The 21,602-nt window shown below is 47.1% G+C and overlaps 1 protein-coding gene across 2 annotated transcripts in view; it reads right to left on the bottom strand.

The window, feature by feature from the left end:
• Positions 1–21,602, bottom strand: part of Erg (ETS transcription factor ERG) — a 99,806-nt gene that overhangs the window by 20,865 nt on the left and 57,339 nt on the right. For both annotated transcript variants that reach the window (XM_059277314.1, XM_059277315.1), the window contains exons 3-4: positions 10,368–10,519; positions 78–281 (exon numbers count right to left, since the gene is read on the bottom strand). In XM_059277314.1, the coding sequence (XP_059133297.1) occupies positions 78–281; positions 10,368–10,519 (356 nt within the window). The remainder of the gene's footprint in view (positions 1–77; positions 282–10,367; positions 10,520–21,602) is intronic.

The raw sequence follows: 21,602 nt of genomic DNA, 5'->3' as shown, positions 1-21,602 counted from the left end.
ACCACCCCGTCCGAACCTACTAAAGTTGGGTCTGTAACCATGGCAACAAGTATGGCTACTGAGGGCGGGCAGCTTACTCTCTCTGAGGTAGTGGAGATGTGAGAGAAGGATGTCTGCGTTGTAGCTTGGAGTGAGCCTCTGGAAGTCATCCTTTGTCATCTTGCACAGCTCCTTTCCGTCAATATTCTGAAATAATAAGACGTCCACGTCCAGAAGGCCGTACTCCTTCACTGCCCACTCCAACCACTGTCGGACATGGTCTGTGCTCCATAGAGTAGGATCTAAAAGGGAATAAAGACAGACTCAGTCACTCCTGAAGGCAAAGCTCCAAGCAGAGGGCACCGCAGTGGAATCGCACATCAGCCACAGCCTTAGGGCAGCCTCCCTCCCTCACAGCTCCAGAAGCACAGGCCTGTGGCCAAGCTCAGTAGGTCACAGCAAGAGAAACAGTATCTTGGGGAGTGACAAAAGAGAGCCCCATCCACAGATCTCCATCCTCAAAGTGAAGCATCCTCCAAGTTGATGAGAATTTGATCTGCCGCTGCTGTGGCTCAGATAGTTCCCTGTAGATATCTGAGTTCATTTTAAGTTATTTTCACTTTATTTATTCACTTAAAATATACAAGACTAAAAGGCATCCCTTGAAAAACTACTGGTGTGTTTATATAAAAGACAGAGTTATGAAACATCATCAAGAGAGTGCTTATTACAGGTTACAAAAAATATAAATAGGGCCGGGGAGATGGCTCAGTCTGTAAAGTGTCTGCTTTGCAAGTATGAAGAACTGAGTTCAATTCCCAGAACCTACTTAAGAAAAAAGGTGGGTGTAGTGGCATTCACTTGAAAGCCCAGAGTAGGGGAAGCAAAGTCAGGTAGATTCCTGGGGCTCACTGGTGAGTCAGCCTAACATATTTGATGAGTTCCAGAAGTCCTCTGGCCTCCACATACATCCCTACATATACACACACACAGACACTCAAGAATAAAATAATAACACTATTTGTGCAAACTACTAACCAAGGATTTGAAATAAAGTATAAGTGACTCAAAACCCTCTTGGAGGTAATGTGGCTCCACTGTCCGTGGGTTTTCTCAGGGAGTGGAAATGGGGACTAGAGATGAAGAGGAAGAATGGAAGTGAGGCACGGGATGGGGGATAGAAATGGAGGAGGCAGATGAAGAATGGAGATGGGAGGTGTAGATGAGGATGGAGATGAGGGATGGAGGTGGAGGATGGAGATGGAGGATGGAGATGAGGGATGGAGATGGGAGGTGTAGATGGAGGATGGAGATGAGGGATGGAAATGGGAGGTGTAGATGAGGATGGAGATGAGGGAAGGAGGTGGAGGATGGAGATGAGGGATGAAAATGAAAGTTGGGGTCAGATGGAGGAGAACCATGAGCACCTTGGTAAGGTCACACTTTACAATGTGGAATTTCAGAGTCATAAGGAATTTCTGAGGCATGGAAAAGTATCTTTAGTTACAGCAAGCACAGAGAACTCAGTGATGGAAACAGAAGACTCTCTTGGGAGTCAGAGCATGCGTGTTTGGGCTCTGGCTTCCCCTCTTAGCGGGTGTAAACACTGCCTTCTCTGGAATTAGTCTTATTTTCCTATGGCTAATTAAATGAACTGCTGGGGGGGGGGTTGAAAAGTCAATGAGATAATGTGTGTGAAAACACTCGGCCAACAGCAACAAACTCGAGAGAGGGAAGCGCCCACACAGAGGGTTTGCATAGTCAACGCTGCTAAAATGAAATAATCAATTTAATTTCCAGGGCTGCTTCTTCCTGTGGACACAAAAGCTTGATTTATCTCTTATTTTAAGAGCCTTTTGGAGGTGCTGCTGTTGAATGAATCATAAGCCAACGAAGATAAGAAACTGTGTGTTCATCCTCCTCCTGGGAAGCTGCACTGTTTTGGAAACAGTCATGTTGTGTCATTATGGTTCCAAGGACAGCAAAAGAGCAAGGACCCACGTCACCGGGAAGGGCCAGAGCTCCCCGGCCTCTCCTGTATCTTGAATCACATGATCAACAGTCTATAGGTTTATGAACTCTATTTCAACCAACTGGATCTTAAAACGTATAAGCACACCATCATATAGAGTTGCTGATTATGTTATTCTTAACTCCTGTGTGTGGAAGAGACACATGTGAACAAGGCAGGGAAAAGTCATAAAGACTTTCTGTGTCTGGTGAGATGACACTTGCTGCCAAGACTGACAACCTGAGTTTGATCCCCAGGACCCACATGGTGATGTGAGAGAAGTGACTCATCCAAGTTGTCCTCTGACACTCCCACACTAGCTGTGGAGCACCCCCATCTGCCTACACAATAAATGAATTCACATGCAAAAAGGAAAAGAAAAAGAAAATCTTTTTTCTAGTTCCATGAAACAAGATTCTGATCCAGTTAAGTTCATCAGCTGCCAGGAAAATATTAATAGATATTGACTGAAATTAGGAAAAAGACTACTGTGTTGTCAATGGCAGACTGTGCCATCATGAAACACAACCCCTGGCATGGGCAAACACTTCCAGTTCAAAAGCCCTTCTGGAGAATAAGATTAAACATGATCAGAATTGATGAAGACTTATCAAGGAGAAATACTGTGCCTTCTCAACAGAAAAGTCATTCTTGCTTATGAAAAATGTGGAATATACAATAAAATAAAATGTGTCCCCAAGCCATAACAAGGGCCCAGTGTAAAGTCTTTGTTAACCAAAACAGACCTGGGGCAAGTGAGCCGATCGATCTGTACCTAAGACGAGCCTAGGAAAACAGGACTAAGCATTCGGCCTCCTGGTGAGGGCAGAGTCCATTTATAAAGCAGGCCCAGGTGAGAGCGGGAATTTCAGAAGTGCTCAATACCACAAACTGAAATTTGACCCCAAGAGAAGGACTTCCTCAAAGCTGTTTTTGAAACTTTCAAATTTATAATTGATGGTGTGTGGTTTATTTTAATCTATCCTCCTGGCACCACACGTTTTTAATTTTATTGCAGTTTGGCAAGAGAGTAAGGTCTATTACAACACTGACTTTTTAACACTCTGGTTTGTTAGCCTTTGTGATGGCAGAGACCAAGGTAACATTGGTAAATTTCCCTTTGCGTACCTACCTAAAAGCACATGTTACCTGTTACGTGCAGAGTTCTGGAACGAACACACACACACACACACACACACACACACACACACACACACACAATTTTGTTATTGACTTACCAATTACTGAGAAAGGTAAATCAAACTCATGCACTGAAATGGATTTGTCGGTTTCCCTCATCGCCATTTATTTATTTTGAGGCTACGTTACTAGGTACATATGTTTATCATCATTATGCCTTTCCTGTGAATTCAATATCATATAATAAACCTCCATCATCCCCAATAAGGCTTTCTGTCTAAAATCTTATTTGTCAATGTTTTATTTTAATTTTTCTCAGATTCTTGTTAGTTTTTGATTAATATGTCTCATTCTAGCCGTTTACTATCAATCATTTTAGTGTGTGTGTAAATGTATTTATAAATACACATAATTGCTTTGGGTAAGTTATTTCATTACTCCCTCTAGATTTTACACTTTCTGTTGCTTTGCTAGCTCTTTTTTCACCTGCATCCCAGGCTCTAATTTTACTCCTTATTATTTTATGTGTAGGTGTCCCTCTCAACATATTATGCACCACGTGTGTGCAGTGCCAGTGGAGGCCAGAAGAGGGCATCAGGGCTCCCTGGAATTAAGAGCTACAGCAGCTGTGAGGCGCCATCTGGTGCTGGGAACGGAACTTAGGTCTTCTGCAAGAACAGCCAGTGCTCTTAGCCACTGTGAGCCATTGTTTAAGCCTAAAACTGATCTATTTTTATGTTCATTCCCTCTCCTACTGCTTTGGCCATTTCCACACTATTTCTCTTATTTCTTGTTATTATTTAAAATAAATGTAAAGTTTTATTAGCAAGGTTCTCTTTTTTTCTCAAGTAACAAAAGGAACATAGAAAGCTGCTTCTCCAATCCCTTCTCCTACATGATAACATTGCCATTCCACCTGTTCCTATGCCCCATCTAGGAGACTATGATGATTATTGACACACCCTAGAATAACCTGGGAAGAGATTCCCAATGAAGGATTGTCTATGTTGGGGTGGCCCATGAGTGTATCAATGAGAAATTGTATTAATTAAGTTGATTGATTTGGGAAGTCCCAGCCCCCTTCGGGCAGCACCATTCCCAAGGCAGGGATTCCTGAATAGTATACAAGTAGAGAAACAGTGTTGAGCATAAGCAAGCAAATGAGCATGCTACATGTGTGTATTTCTCTCTGCTCCCGACTGTGGATGTGATATGATAGCCATCTCGAGCTCCTGCCACTGTGACCCAGGTGGACCACGGAGGACCGTGATAAGAAATAAACCCTCGCTGGGCGGTGGTGGCACACGTCTTTAATCCCAGCACTTGGGAGGCAGAGGCAGACAGATCTCTGTGAGTTCGAGGCTGGCCTGGACTATAGAGCGAGTTCCAGGAAAGGCGCAAAGGTACACAGAGAAACCCTGTCTCGAAAAACCAAAAAAAAAAGAAAAGAAATAAACCCTCTCTCTCTTAAGTTACTTTTGCTGCCAGCAGCATAAGTGAAACCAGGAAGAGACTACGTTTGTTACTTTGTACCCATCTTTATACTTAACCAACTTCTGATTAAGGTCTGTTTTTAAAACTTATTTTCCTGAAGTGAGGAACAGTTAGCAATAGACTCTCACTTTTGCTTGAAATTCTAATTCCACCCTCAATTAATATAGTAAATTTGACTAATTCTGTAGCTTCCTGTGTATCCTCACAATGATTCTCTTCCTCACTTAGAATCCCTTGGAAAAGGTCATTGCAGAATCTCATCAATTCAGCAGACTCCACTGTGTCATCCCCCAGCTCTTCGTGGGTGTTTTTATTGGGGTCATATGGGATTAAGAGCTGTGTGGGAGTCACACAACCCTGGGCTAGAATTCTGGCTTTTCCACAGCACTGGCCCGAGCATCCACGGCAACTAACTCCCCTGGCATCGTGATTTTGCTTCCTCAGGGGAGTGAGAACAGTGACCACTCCCTGCATCCTATCTTGGCAGGGCCTCACCATTTCCAGAAACGCTATGTCCGAGTGCTTGACAATCATGTGTACACAGTAGGTGTCAGCTGTCATCATCTTATTTTGTAAAATTTCAGGCTTACATATAACCCCATGCAATTTCCTCAACCACCATCAGCTACTAACTTCACAGATAAAGTGAGCAGTGACTTCAGGGTTTCAGTTCTCATTTGTGTGGTGGTTTAGTCGGTGGGGTTGGCATAGCAGGAGTCCACACAGAAACATGACATAATGGACAAGGCCGCCAGGAGAGCGTGGGGGGGGGACAAAGAAAGATGAGGACTGAGTATAGGTTTTGTGTTTTAACCAATGGGTTCTTTGCAGACCTGGGCTTTGGCTCTGGCCCCACTCAGCTGTGCAGGTGACTCTGGGACAGTGCCTTCATCTCTCTGAGTATTTACTTTCTCATGTTTAAAGGGAGACTTTGAACTGTGACTTCCAATCCCCATGCAACTCTCATGATCCTCTGATTCCCGCTTAATGAGTGACAATTACCGTCAGCTCAACTGTCCCTACCTGCAGCTCTGGTGATTAGGGCGCCTCGGGCACCTTGTACAACTTACAATCTAGTCACACATAAATAACAAATGTCGGTGTGATGAAAATGTGTTGTGCTGTCAGAACCGCGCCCCCCCCCTGCCCAGGGTGGGGGGGTATGGGCAGGGCGGGATTCCAGTCCTAGTCACCCTTCTGGTCCCTGGTCCAGCTCAGCAACATCATTTTCAGGGATGCTCATGTCAGTCCTTTATCACTCTGAGAACTCCAAACCCTGTCACATGAAGCCACCGAAGAGTCCCCAGTAATCTGCTGCTGCCTCTCCCAGGCCGACTCCAGTGTTACTCACTCAGCCTTTCACAACACCAGGCTGCCGAAAGCCTCGGTCACAACTGCGCAGAATCTCCAAGGACACTGCTTTGAGGCGTCTGTGCTGACAGAAGCGCTGCCTCTCCTATAAAACAACGTTTTGTTTTCCCAAATTGCACTTTTTATCTTGGCTACCAGGAAGCTAAAAGCCACACTAGAGGCTTAACTACAGCATCTTGGCCAAACCTGTCACTAGCATGAATTCATCCTTCCTTCATGTACTTTTAGTTTTCCATGTGTATTTTTAACTGCACTGCATTGAATCTGAATTTTAATTCGATCAGTAGTTTGGGTCATACTTCCGTGGCCAATAGTTTACAGCTCATAAAGCATCTCCGATCTATTTTAGAATTAAATGTCTTTGTCTCTATTTATATAAGCATATATGTGCCTTGTGGAATGTAGAGTGAAACAAAAGTGTGATAAGAAACGATTGGTCAGATGTCATAAGAGAAGCAATTTGCTAGAAAATTATTAAGCATGTAGACGGGAGCATTGAAAAGAGGTCTGGAAGGATAAGCAGAGTTTGTCAGCAAAGGAAGGAAGAGGGTACCACAGCTGCACAAACAGCACAGGACAGGCACTGAGGCTGAAGAGGCAGGGTATGCACAGCAGTATGCCTGGGGGCTGGGGGACAGCCGAGGAAGAGGGAAGAAGCTGAGGGAAACAGAGGAGGCTGAGGAAAAAGGGATCGTGATAGCTGGAAGTGGAACTTCCACGACCTGCCTTTTATAATGCCCCCCTTTGCTCTGATATTCTAGAACACTCAGCAGTCCTTAATTTGAGCTCTCACACACTCTCCTGTCACCCACCTGAGTGGGCAGAGCAACCTCAGTGCTCTTCGACTGTCTCCTAAGAGCCTGGTATCTGAGCAATGGACGCTCAGTGGACACTTCCTGGGTGATTCAACACGGAAGGGCTGGGTAAGATGCGATGCCAGGGCTTTCCACCATGAGTGTTTGGAGACGGAGAAGAAAGAACAGCCTCATAGGCGCCTTTGTCCACGGTGATGGAACACAGGAAAAGCTTAGAGAATGCAGAGCGAGGGAAGATGTGGGTGTGGCCACTCAGTCTCTGAGATACTGATATCAAAGGGTTTGAACCGATTGTTTTAAAAGCCAAAACTAAAATGTTGGCAAAAAAAAAAAAGTTGTTTGAAGAGCTCAACATTTTAGCACCTATTTTAGGGAATAAACAAAAAGAAAAATCTTTCAAAAATGCTATAAACTGCTAAAACCAGAGGTCCTATTGCATTTGTTCAGCATTTCGCAACATTTAAGAATGTCATGAAGACTGTGACCTTGCCCTCCTCTGTAGCTGCGCACTCCATTAGCACATCTTGGTATACAGGACCAATAATGAAATAGCAGCCTCGATTCCACGCACTTCTGAGAATCACAAAGGCATGTCGGCCGGTCGTGGTGCACGCCTTTAATCCCAGTACCTGGGAGGCAGAGGCAGGTGGATCTCTGTGAGTTCAAGGCCAGCCTGGTCCACAGAGTGAGTTCCAGGACAGTCAGGGCTACACAGAGAAACCCTGTCTCAAAAAAACAAAACAAACACAAACAAACAAACAAAGAAGAATCACAGAGGCACACCATCACACAGAGGCACACCATCACACAGAGGCACACCATCACACAGAGGCACACCATCACACAGAGGCACACCACCACCACACAGAAGGACATTGTCCTTGACGGTAGACTATCTACAGAGTCGGCTCCGTGTGTAGTGGAAATTCACTGTTTCTACACACTGGCCTGTGGCCACAGCCTTGGAAACACCGGGAAATCAGACTTCTGAGTTAAACCTACTAGATTTGGGCTGTTGTTAGGAACCAAGAACAGGAGACAGCGCTGTTTGGGGGCTTTGTGCCATCTGTCACAATGGAAATCTGAGCTGACACAAAATGGAGCTGAGGAATGATCTTTTCCCAGACTAGAGACACAGAACAATCATTCTGGGTTTCAGTCAACACATTACCTGAGCTGTTCAGCACTTCATTACAAAGTGGGCTTTGGTTTGATGATTTTGCCTGTGCAGGTGTTCCGAGCAGGCTTAAAATAGGTGAGGCTAAGCTAGTATGTCTACTAGAGGAGTGTAGTAAATGTATTTGTTACAAACAGTATCTCAGTTTATAATGAACTCATTGCTATGCAATCTCATAGCTAGTAGAGGAATGCACACATGTTCATGTTTACACAGATACCATGTGTACCACACATGTCTCCTTTGATGTTAAGTTCTCCGTTTTGTCCACACACCTCATTCCTTGACTCTAAAGTTGAGTCCATCCTGCTTTTGAATATGTCTGTACATAGGATATTTCTTCAATTCATTTTGCCACAAGAAGCAGTGTAAATATACCTGATCATGGTATATCCATCCATATGAACATGCCTATGGTTACTCCTCATTAGTATTTTCTGAGCTTCTTAGCTCCTGAGTCGGTCTCAAGGTCAAAATTAACGGAATAACTTTTCAAAATGAACTCTAACAGTTCTAGAGTGCAGAGTTGCCAAGCCCTGCATCTGAACTCAGTCTCTGTCTCTGTCTCCCTCTCTGTCTCTCCCTCTCTGTTTCTCTGTCTCCCTCTCTGTCTCTCTCTGATATGAACGTCAGCATGTAGTGATGGAAAGATCAAATGCTCGACAGCAGTTAAGTCTTCGGTTCACATTGCTGGGTACCAGGCCCTGCATCTAACCAGCAGGAGTTCCAGGAACCAGTCAGACTCGGGTCTGGTGATTTCAATGTGTAGAGCTCTCCTCACCCCAAAGGTGTCTGAATGAGATGTCTAGAAATCCTGTGCTGCTGCTAAAGGGATAGATAGAATAGCTGCTCTGTGTGTGTGTGTGTGTGTGTGTGTGTGTGTGTGTGTGTGTGTTCATCTGTGGACATGTGAACACACATACCTGGAGCTTGACCAATAACTGAAAAATTCACAACTTGCAAAATCATCCACAGCTCACTCTCTTACCAACACCATTAACTGAATAACTGCCTACATTGGCATGAAGCAACCCAAAAAGGGGACAGCTGAAAGAAAGCTTCCTTCAGAATGAAGAAACAGCCCTCTACCCAATGCCAACTGGAGCCCGTCTGCAGAAGCCTCCTTTGCTCTGTCCAGCCAGCACTGAACAAGTGCCTAAGAATAAGACCCGCTGACACTCTGACTTGACCAGACTGATTCTTCACCTCATTTCCCCATGCGGAACAACCAAAGACTGGCCTCACTCGAAAAGACTGATAACATTGAAGCACCTCGATGATATCTCAGAAATACAAGATGGCCCAACGCTGCACCACCCGACACGATTCTACAAGACAAGATGGGTGTTTGAGGCAGGCCTCTGCTAAGCTTGGTCCTCTATCTTACATGATTAAGACTTTGTTTACCCCAGATGAAGAAATGAAGTTTTTAAGGAGGAAGCAAAGAGGCAGGTGGGCTAGGGTGGGCTCCCCTTGGGTTTCTACTTCCTCCTATTCACATCCAGCCATGCCCCCCTTGTCCTTCTATCCACACTCTCAGTCTCCGGTGTAGCCGGCACACATAAAGAACAGAGCCCAGAGTCCATGAGAACTGCCCCCATGCGAAGGCACATTGGCAAGCAAGGTGACTTCGGAGCATGCAGCTCAATGGATGTTGAGTAAAGCCAAATGGATGGTCTGAGTATATGCCACCCATCTTCAAACAAATATCTGGAGGAGTTCTGGCCCACGGGACTGCCACTGCTATGTCCCCTGACAGTCTTACTACAGGCCTAAAGGAGGACCCTGGTGGTGGCCTGATGACAGAGTCATCTTTCTGGTCTGCTGGAAGTCTTGTCATGACATACCTGAAGGGACCCCCCCCCTTTGGTGACACATTTTGTAGGCCTGTATTTGCATGAGTCTCTGCATGCTGAACTCCCCTGCTTGGAAGATGACAGAGCAAGGGGGGACATGACACCACGGGGAGCTTGATCCTGCTTACTGTTGCTCTTTACAGAGATGCGCTTAGCTGGACACTCGAGCCGGGGACCGTGGAGCTTACCCAGCTCTGCTATGCCTACCCTTGACCACTCCGACAAGGAGTGTGCCAGCAGCTAGACCTCCTTCGTCCTACCTGTCCTTGGTTAACACCCAGAGTGCTGACATGTGCCAGGCAGTACGGTTGGCCCTGGAGAAGGTGCTCACGTCCTCGTGAGAGAGGACGGTAAGGATGAAGGAAGGAGACAGACTGGGGCTGAGGGACAGGGGTGAAGCAGAGAGCAGCCCCAGGCAGGAATGCTGGGCCTATCGTCCCTGACAGAGATGTGTGGAAGACAGAGATGGCCATCTTTCCTGGAAGGAATTGTTGGTTAGAGAGCGAAACTCCTAGGCCTCTGACCTGCAGGGACGATCACTCTGCGCTCGTTTGTGGTCATGTTGGGTGGTGGCATGTGCTTCTCCTCCATGTAGCTGCCGTAGCTCATCCCCACAGTATCAGGGCTGCCCACCATCTTCCCACCTTTGCTCACACTGCATTCATCGGGCGAGTTCCTGTGGGAGAAGACAAATCCTTCTGTTAGTAGGGTACCCAAAGAGCAGGGCTCGGGGCTTGTGATGTATGGAGGCGTCCAGTGAGAGGCAATGTGGGAAAGACTGTGAAAGCATTAAAAAAAGTCAGAATATTGTGGTACCCCAAATTCACATGTTGAAGCTATAAACCCCATGTGATGGTATAGAGAGGTCACCAGATTTAGCCCAGGGCATGAGGATAGAGCCAGTAACAAAAGGATGAGGAGGAGGTGAGGAACTGGGGGGTCAGCTCAGTGGGTAAATCGCTTATGCAAACATGCAGACCTGAGCTGGATCCCCAGTACCCACTCAAAAGCCTGGCATGGGGAATGTACACCCACGGTCCTGGTGCTGCCCAGACAGTCTAGCCCATCGGTGAGCTCCATGCTACAGGAAGACACTTTGTCTCAAATACTAAGGTGGAAAATGACTGAGAAACACACCAGACTCTGAACTCTGGCCTCCGCTGGCACACACATGAGTGTGCATACCTGCACACACACGCACACACACATGTACGAGACCAACAAATATGAAGAAAGCGGAAAAGAACCCCCGCGCCCCTCACTGCTCCACTCCCTCCACGTGAGGATGCAGCCACCTCTAACCCGTGGAGAAAGCCCTGGGGTTAGAGGACACCTTGACCTTGGCTGCCCCATCTGCAGAACCGTGAGCGAAGCATGCCTGTTGCCACGGCTTGGCAGCCTGCACCGCAGTCTGAGACCACGCTGGTGCCCACGTTCGGGAGAAACAGAACACGCAAGTGGGAGGCCAAGCTGCTGTCTGGCTTCTGTTTTGCTGGGCAGCTCCTTCGGAAACCGTCATGTCCAGACTCCCTCTGCGACAGCTGACTGGGAACACTCACGGGGAACAGAGAGCTGGTGTTCACTCTTGCCCAGGGACAGGAAGCAGGGCCAGCAGGACAGACAGACACTGGGGCCCGGGCTGCTCAGCGACGCTCTCCTGGGGTGATGCTTCTTCTGAAACCTCAGTGAAAACCCCCTCTTGGATTCCCATCCCTGTGCCAAACCCAGGATCTGGAGTGCTGAGGATGCGAGGTGATGGGGGCCGAGGCACAGCCAGGAAGTTAGAGAAGCTGGGGACTGAGGTGAGGGAGGCGGCTGAAGAGGAGAGCCCAGCGGCCTGAGAGAACTCAGGAAGTGACCTGAAAACGGCACTGTGTTTGAGATGAGGTGTTCCCCACTGACCCTGGGAACAGGCCACAGGAACCATTAGTAAGGCAGTCACTGTCTCTGCAAAAAGACAAACATGCCTTTCTAGAAAAAAAAAAAGTGTGCATGTGTGTGTGCACGTGTGAGTGTGTGTGTGTGCACATGTGAGTGTGTGTGCATGAGTTCGTGTTCATGTGTGCATGCTGGTGTGTATGTTTGTGTGTGTGTGTGTGTAAGTGATGTTTGAGAGCTATCAGAATCAGGCCTCACAGGTAAACGTCAAGTAAGAAAACCAGTTTAGGGGCTGGAAAGACAGCTCAGCAGTTAAGGGCACTTGCTGCTCTTGCAGAGAATTCAAGTTCAGTTCCCAGCACCCACATGGTAGCTCACAACCATCTGTAACTCCCACTTCAGGAGATCCAATGCCCTCCTCTGACTGCTAAAGGCATCAGGCATGCACATGCAAACATGCATGCAAAACACACATACACATAAAATAAAATAAATATTTTCTAAAAAAGAAGAAGAAATTCACTTTCATCAGAGAACGAAGAACAAACGGCTGTCTCCTCAGATGTGAGCCCACAGATGGATAACCCTGGATCACCAGAGCAGTGGTATCTCTACATTCTGGCTACATTAACCAAAGTAGAATTTTGGAAGCATCTCTGAAACTCTACCCAGCACATGGATTCACTGTGGTTTGGTTTCCATTTTCCGTATTCCTAGAAATCTTAGACACCCCAAGACTCTTCAGATTTTTAATCTAATGTTGAAATTCTGCCTCTATGGGGCTTTGTTTGTCTTCTCTGAGGCTTTCTAGCTTCAGCTTTGCAGGTAACTTGTAGAACCACAGAACTTCAGGCTGGCCATGGACTTGACCTTCGAATCTGAGAAGGGCAAAAGCACCTAAGGTGGGTGTGCAGGGCTGCTTTATGAGCAGGACAGAACTGAAATGGAGTAGTGAAATCCATTTCTCACCCAGAGGCCTTGGCGGAACTGTGGACAGGAATGCCTGGCTGAGGACCCGGTGCCCAGGAAGAGTTTACACAGTATCCAGGGCTTCGAAATAGAGATTTCTCCTCAGCCTCACTTGCCAATGCATCCAGAACCACAGAGGAGCTCAGAGCTGGCACCAAGGGGATGGCAACAAGCTCTCTGAGCAGGTGATGCCAGCGTGGCATCCCGAGGTCCTCGCAAGGCCTGGGAACACACAGCCTGTCTTGTAGAATACTCACAGCTGTACTGATACAAAGGCGATTTAAGAATAACAACTGTCCATGTTCCCACGGAGCAGGGTCTGTGTATTTCCAGTGCTGTCTACACATGCATGATTTCTGCTTGATGCTATATTTTCCTGGCTTCAAATGTTTATCTCTATGAGACTCATCCTAATATCAAATCCACAGTATCTTTGCTTGAGACAGAGTTTCCTAATCCTTTGGAAAAATCCGTCAACCTCGTGCGGTGTGAATGTTCTGGTGTATTTGTCTCAAAGATACTTGGGAGAGAGAAGTTAAGCATTTGGAGAAAGTTTTTTGATAGTAGATGGTATCCAGGGCATGAAAGCAACATCAGAAATGACTGTAAAGTTTAAATCACTTGCTCATTCATTTAGACAACTTATAGAGCGCCTACTGTATACCAGGCACCGGCAGTTCTTTCTTATCCAGCAAAGGAATTAATCACCTGAACATCAAGGGCCCGAAAGATGTGGCATCTGGGGTTTAACCACCTCTTTGTCCATCATCACCTGAGTGTGTGTGAGTGTGTGTGTGTGTGTGTGTGTGTGTGTGTGTGTGTGTATGTGTGTGTAGACATATGAATGCCATTGTGTGCATAAGGAGGCCAGAGCACAGCCGTGGGTGTTGGTCCTCACCTACTTCCTTATTAATTGAGATAGGGTCTCCTATTGTCTACCACTGAGTATATCAAGCTTGCTGGCCCTAAAGTTTCTTAGGAGTCTCGTATCTGATCGCCCCACATTGCTTTACAAATACTAGAACACAAACACACACACACACACACACACACACACACACACACACACACACACACACCCTTGTCCCTCACTTAATTCCTGACAGTTTAATTTTCCCAGCTGAGGACATGCGTTCTATACATGAATTTTTAGAGCTTTTCTATGAAATGAAGGAAACTCCCCCCATTACCAAATCTGGATATAATGGGTTGCCATGTTGCATTTTGCCAGTGTGTGTGCCCAAACTATATATAACTATTTAAAATACAGCCAAAGCCAGGGAGAGTAGATGTTGAAACATGAGGATTAGGAGTTTGGGGCCAGCCTGGGCTACAGAGTGAGTTTGGAGCCAGCCTGGGCTATGTAGTGAAACTCGGTCTCTAAACAAGCAAGCACACAAAGACAACATAGGCAGCCTTTAGCAAAGTTTACTCTGTGTTCATTTAATAAGCTCAGGCATAATTCATGTTAGTGAGTTTCTAATCTCATCCTTCACCATAGAAAAGACCAAAAGGAAACCAGTAGACCCATCTTCAAAACTTCTATCTCTAGAATAATAGATAAAATACATGATGTTTTATCCTATTCCATTTAGTTATTAAAAGAAGAAGAAAGGATGGAGCCATGATTCTGAACATTATAACTTTTTCAATAACTAAAGAAACTCTTTAACTCTGGAGGAAAGGCGCATCTTGCATGGTCCAGCGCCCGAAGCAGCTTCTCAACAAACACTAAGGAGCTGGAGCTGCTCTGTTCTCACCCCCATCTTGTCTGTGGTAATCCCTTAGGACCCGTCATAGGAAGGCCCGGCACTGACATGTGTGGGGCCCTGCCTAGTGGGAACCCGTCCTCAAAACAGCTCAACAGATGCCACCTACATCTTACAGAGGTGGAGAGCACACAAAAGATTAGGCTGGGTGGAGAGGTAGCTTAGTGGTTAAGAACACTGGCTGCTCTTCTATAGGACCTGGGTTCAATTCCCAACGTACAAACACGGCTTCTCACAACCATCTGTAACTCCAGTCCTGGGGGATCTGACGTCCACTAGCTTCCTTGGACACTGGACACACAAGCAGTGCACAGACATGCACACAGGGCAAAACATCTATACACATAAAATAAGAAGGGGGTGGGGTGGGATAGAGATGCCCTGTTGAGACAAGTTAGAATGCAAGGTGGCCTGAACTCACCACCACACTTCGTCACCTGCGCAGAGTGAAGGAAAGAGGATCTACTTTGAAAGACAAAAAAAAAACAACCCTTAATTTGAGGTAGACAAGGACTTCTTGGGTCACATGCTGTTGTAATTTAAAGTCTGCAGTGCAGCCCGGGCATGATGTCCTAGCTGGAGATCTGGTCACTCCCTGGCACAGCCCATGTACAACAGACACACATAAGGGCCAGCAGAAAGGAAATCTTTTTCTTCTTTTTCTTTTTTTTTTTTTTTTGTTTTTGTTTTTCAAGACAGGGTTTCTCTGTGTAGCTTTGTGCCTCTCCTGGAACTCACTTGGTAGCCCAGGCTGGCCTCGAACTCACAGAAATCCACCTGGCTCTGCCTCCCGAGTGCTGGGATTAAAGGCATGCGCCACCACTGCCCGGCAGGAAATCTTTTTCAAAGTCATCAATTCAGGTATTGCTTTATTTAAGAAAAAGAAATCTTATCAGCACCAGAAACAGGCAAGTGTTCCTTTAAACACAGAAACTGTATTCCTTTAAACTCATAGAAACTGGAGAGATGGCTCAGAGGTTAGAAACACTGGATGTACTTCCAGAGGACCCCAGCTCAGTTTTCAGCACCCACATCAGGCAGATCATAGCCACGTGTAAGTCCAGTCCCAGGGGGTCTGACACCCTCCTCTGGCCTCCACAGGCACCCACACACACGGCATACACTTATACAGACACACATACATGTAAATTAAAAAAAAAAATACATCTCGAAGAACAAAGTCTCACGGTTCTTCAACTGAGCTTATCCTGTCCCCAAGTGCCGAGGGACCGTCATAGTAAGCAGCAGTGTCACAGATAAAGCATAGAAAGATAGGATGACTTGCCCAAAGCTACATGACCAGTCCTAGAAGAGCTGGCATTTAAACTCTGGTATCCAAGGTCCTGAATTCAAGCTCTTTCCCAGAGTACACTACAATTTCACTGGTACATCCACACAAGCAAGATGTGGTTGGATGGCCTCTCAAAAGACTCCTTTCCTTCAGTACTGAATATTTTCCAAAGAATCTCCTCCTCAGAGTGGAGCTGGCTGGTGAGGACACGTGTTTTGTTGACTGAGTCGGGAGCACCCACATGGGAGGAAGGCAGAGCTTCTGAGAGAGTTCTGAAGAAGGCAGTGCCTGTGTGGACATACATATGATCCTGAAGTCTGGTTGAGTCACCTGACTCTGCAGTTGAAGGTCACATGTCATTCTCTAGAAGTTTCAGGAGGTGCCCTGCAGGGTGCATGCTTCACAGAGATGATGGATGGACATACGTAAGCACGAAAGAAAGGCCGAGCCGAAGTTTCAGGCCAAGGGAGCTGAGTGGGAATGAACCCGACTCAGGTCATCGGCCCGTGAAGAGACGGTCGAGGACCAGGACAGACAACGGGCTGCTGGGAAGGACACTGACCAGATTTTTAAGACCGAGTGGCGTACAGCCCAAGAAGAAAGTCTCTTTCAGTAGTTTCCATACATACTCCCCCGCCCCTTTTTTTAAAAGAAGAAGTAATAACCCTGGAAAAACCTACTGAGAAATATAAAATGAGATCTTTTGAAAGTCTTCAAAAAAACAAAATAAACTTGGCATCTGCAATCTATTTTCTCACATGGTGTCTGCTTACAGCCGGGCAGATTCCATCATGGAACAAGCCCGCAGTAAACGGCAGAGCTGTGGCCATTAGCCTGGCAAGTGCTGTCCACGCTGTGTTACTTGTCACCACCCTTGTGAGTGTGAATGGCCCTCATTTATCCAGGAATGTCACCCAGCACAAACCCGAGTTCTCCAGCCACCTTCAGCCTGGGGTTCACCCTCCCGTAAGAACAGCTGGAGGGGGCACTGGGTCCTGTACAAGGTCAGCCAAGGTGGAACTTGGGAAACCTGAGGCATCTTTTTGTGTGTAGTGGTAGAGCCGACCTACCCAATCTGTCACATACCTGGCTGTCCTTCAAGACCTGTCCTTCACCTAGCTCGCTCTCACTCCCCCGCACAGAAAGGTGACCCTCTACAGCTTTATTCTTTGTCCTACCCTGGGACATTCCTAGCTGTGCTTTCAAATGTCCTTGCTGCTATGACAGGGTTCTCCTTCCCAGAGACACAGCCAAGGAGCCAGGTCCATCCTGCCTTTGTCCTTGAGCCACAGGGATCAGGGCGCACTCCCCAGCAAGCAGGGGCTGGGCACCTGCCTTACTCCTCCACCCACAAATGTGCATGGAGCCTTCTACAGCAGGCACTGCCTCAGGTGACATCAGTGTCCCTGTCCTCAGGGGGCCACACCAGAGTGGCTAAGGCGCCTTCACTTTACATCCCATAATGACCACATGCTAGGGCTGGGGTGCTAGCTCAGTCAGTAAAGTTCCTGCCTTACGAGGATGAGGATGTGAGCTCGATCCTCAGAGCCAAGTGAAAAATCAGCACAAGAGAGGTGGAGACAAGGGATCCCGGAGCTCACTGGTCAGCCAGCCTAGCTTCCTGGGTTCCTCCAGGCCAGAGAGAGACCCTGTCTCAGGTAACAAGACAAGGTGAGTGGTGCCTGAGGAATGATGGCCAAGGTTATCCTCTGGCTTCCACATGCATTTACACACAGGGGTACACACACACACACATGCACAAACACACACACACACACACACACACACACACACACGCACACGCACACAAACATATACACACACAGAAACACACACATACACACACGCACACACACAGAAACACACACACACACATGCACACACACAAACACATACACACACAGACACACACACGCACACAAACATATACACATACACATGCGCACACACACAGAAACACACACACACACACACATACACACACACAAACACATACACATGCGCACACACACAGAAACACACACACACACATACACACACACACACACACACACACACACACACACACACACACGTTAATAAAGATTCATGGAGCTGTCCTAAGAGACAAGGATCGTTTCCATGAGAGGACCACCCCCACCCCACACAGGGCTGGCTTAGAGACAAGTTCTCCAGGCCTGGGTCCCATTGGAGTATAACTCAATCAAACCTCCTCCCCAAAGCCCCTGCCTAGTGTTAATCAGCCAAACCACCCGACCTAGGTTTCACAGTGTGAATGGAAGCAACTCCCCACAAAAGGTATTTTTAGGACCCCAGACAAGGAGTGGATTGTCTGGCCAGCTCCGGGGTAATTGGTGGGTCTGTTTTATTTCTGAATCAGACGCAGTGGAAAAGCTGCTTCAGACCCCACGGCCCAGGCAGCAGGTGGGGCTCGGCATGATTCATGTGCAACTCCAGGCTCAAACTGAAACCATGCAGGCTTGTCCTCACAGCTGCCTGTTATTTTTACTCTGGCTAAATATTCTCTTACACCTGGAATCTCTGCCTCTTCCCAGCAACCCTGTTCCTCCCCCTTTCCGAAGCAGTCGAAGGCAAAATTAATTAAACGTTAACTCGACAACAGTTCGTTCTTTGTCTCCCAAAAGGGGCTTGACATTTCCCCGAGAAGTTTAATTATTTAAATACATGCTTCTATTTATAGCCAAAAATGGCCATCAGCAAGACAGTACCTCATTTGGGTCTTGAAAACCAGAGGGAAATTCAAAATTTGTGGAGGGATTGCTATTTGGGATTAGAATATTCTATAGAACATGATGTCTATAGTTCCACAATGGAGATCAGATACAACATCTCAGCTACGTGTGAGTTTCTTTAGCTTTATCTGAAATACATTTTTCAGAGAGAAATCACTGAGTCATTCTGGGGCCGTGAGGGGTTGTGTGTATGTGATGTATGTATTGTGTGTGTATGTGTGTATTCATGTGTATGTGTGTGGTGTATTACTGTGTGTGTATGTGTGCATTCATGTGTATGTGTGGTGTATGTAGTGTGTATGCATGTGTTTGATACTGTGTGTACATGTGTGTTGTATGTATTGTGTGTGTATTCATGTATATGTGTGTGTTGTATGTAGTGTGTATGTGTGTATTCATGTGTATGTGTGTGGTGTATGTAGTGTGTATGTGTTTGATACTGTGTAGTACATGTGTGTGCATGCCTGAGGAAGCCAGAGGTTGATGTCAGATGTCACTCCTCAGTCTATTCCCAGCTTGTTTTTTAAGACAGGGTCTCTCACTGGGACTGACAACTTACAAATTAGGCTAGGCTAGGTTGCCAAGGAGACTCAGGGGGGTCTACCTGTCTCTGCCCCGACCTGAGGGTAAGATTAGAGGTGAGGTGCTACGCTACCACACCCAGCTTTCACATGGACGCTAGGATCCAAACTCAGGTCCTCACAGAAAACACGTTACTGGGCCACTTCCCCATCCCCAAGCTTTGGATTTTTATGTTTTAAAACATGTAAATTCTGATAAACTGAAATGACTTTACTTTCAAGACAGAAAATGCCAAAGCAAAGGCCCTTTCCCCCAGCAGCAGCCCTTCAGCAACCCTAGGGGGGATCGAGGCCCTGTGTCCCTTCGTTTACAAAATAGTCTGCATGTTTGGCCCCCAAGGGAGTAAAGATGGCAGGACCCCGAGGAGAAGGGAGGAAGGGGAGACAGCAAACAGCAGCGCCGGCCTCTGTGTCCCTTCCTCACCTTGCCCTCTGTACACCCATGTCTCACGTTTGCAGCACGGTGAGATGACCTTCACCAAGACATGGGGTCCACACAAGTAAAAGGAGCCACTGCCCGCAGGCCTCTCTGTGGCAGGTGTGGGTGGGTCCCCACGGGATTCTGATGTAGGAACCCAACGTGATGGAGTTGGGTGGATTCTGGGAGGATGCTGGGACCCAAGAATGGAGTCTTCCCCTCAGGATAGGGTTGGTGTCTTTATATAAGACAACTCCAGGGCTAGGGGAATGGCTCAGGGGATAAAATGCTTGTCACGCAAGAGTTCAGATCCCCAGCACCCACATAAGAGCCAAGTGGGTGTGGCCGCCTACCTATAATCCCAGAGCTTGTGGGGCAGCGACAAGGGATCCCCGGGTTGACTAGATAGCTAGACGAGCTAGTAGAAAACTTCCAGGTTCAGTGAGACCCCCAGCCTTTGTGGTAAGTTATCTGATCAACCTCTGGTGCTCACAGACTGCAAACAGGCATTCATATCCAGCAGCAGAGAGAGAGAGAGAGAGAGAGAGAGAGAGAGAGAGAGAGAGAGAGAGAGAGAGAGAGAGAGAGGAGAGACAGAGACAGCAAGAGAAACAGAAGGACACAGAGACAGAAAGACACAGAGACAGAGAGATAGAGAAACAGAGACAGATGGAGATACAGAGAGATAGGCAGAGACAGAGAGACAGACAAAGACAGAGACAGAGACAGAGAGAGAACAACGAGTTTGTTCCTCAGTCATGCAAGGATGCAGCAGGAAGCTACCCTCAGTGGACAGGAAACAGGTGCTCACCAGACACCAAATCCACCAGTGCCCTGGTGCTGGGTTTCTCAGTCTCTCGAAATATGAGGAATACACTTCTGTTGTTTATAAGCTACCCAGTCTTGGGTATTTTTGTCATAGAAACCCAAGCTGACTAAGACACTCACCATGACTGTTAGGAAAGACCACTCATTTGAGAGTCTCCAAGGCCTGTGCCAGCCACAGCCTGGAGGCAGCTGAGCTTAATTAGGAGGTAACTTGCTTGCCAACTCAAGTCAGAGCCCCAAGGCAGAAAGGAGCAAATGCAATTAGTCCAGGGAATGTCACTGACCCCCAAATAATGCCTAAGGCTCCCCAAGTACAAGGAAACATATGTATCGCAAACCCAAGCGAGAAAAAAGCAAGTGGGAAAAGAAGCCTGTGAACTGCTTCAAATATTTAACACAAGTTAGCTGCACACAGAGTTCTTGGCATTAAAAACCTGTGTTAGGGATTGTTTGTAGCAAGGCACCATTTCTAACACAGTGACACACATAGAAACTGTGAAGAGTGAGCCCTGAAACACAACTTTTAAAGTTTTATTTCTAGGGCAGCGGATGTTCACCGATGGCCGCTGTAAAGGGTCCACCGTTAAGACTTTGAGGTGCAGTTCCCACGGGAGATACAAAGTGAAGGGAGGTGAAACAGCGGCGCTGACCAGCTCAAGCGCAGACACGAGACCACAGAGAGCGAAGGGGGCACACACCGCTGCGTTACCATTGCCCGCACAAGGCCCTGCTGTCCCTGCCAGCAAAGAGAATGTCCAGCTAAGTGGGGAGGCCAGAGGGAATGAAGACGGACGTGGGTCTGAGGACAAAATGCCTATGGCGGGTGGGCTCGAGCTGGCTATAACCTTCAGAAATCCCAAGAACCTCAGTAGGAAAAAAAACAAAACACCAGATGAGTCTAACTACAACTTCGCCATCTTGTAGTCTCACTAAGGAAATCGGATATCCTCTATGGTAAAATACTCTCTAAACAGTAACTGCCTTATAGAAATGTTGGCCAGTGGTGGCTTTCCCCAGCTCTCTCTCCTGGCCCCTAGAGCAGACCTCACCCTTACCTCAATCATCACAGGGTCCTAGGCATTCTCTGCATTTAGATTACCTGTTGCTGATCTCTGGAGACATTTTTGTTGTTGCTGTTTTTTTCGAGACAGGGTTTCTCTGTGTAGTTTGGTCCCTGTCCTGGATCTCGCTCTGTAGACCAGGCTGGCCTCAAACTCACAGAGATCCGCCTGGCTCTGCTGGGATTAAAGGTGTGCGCCACCACCCCCGGCC

Source organism: Peromyscus eremicus, chromosome 12, assembly GCF_949786415.1.
Source record: "Peromyscus eremicus chromosome 12, PerEre_H2_v1, whole genome shotgun sequence".
Lineage (NCBI taxonomy): Eukaryota > Metazoa > Chordata > Mammalia > Rodentia > Cricetidae > Peromyscus > Peromyscus eremicus.
Note: the sequence above shows the minus strand (reverse complement) of the source record. Positions and strands in the feature narration are given on the sequence as shown.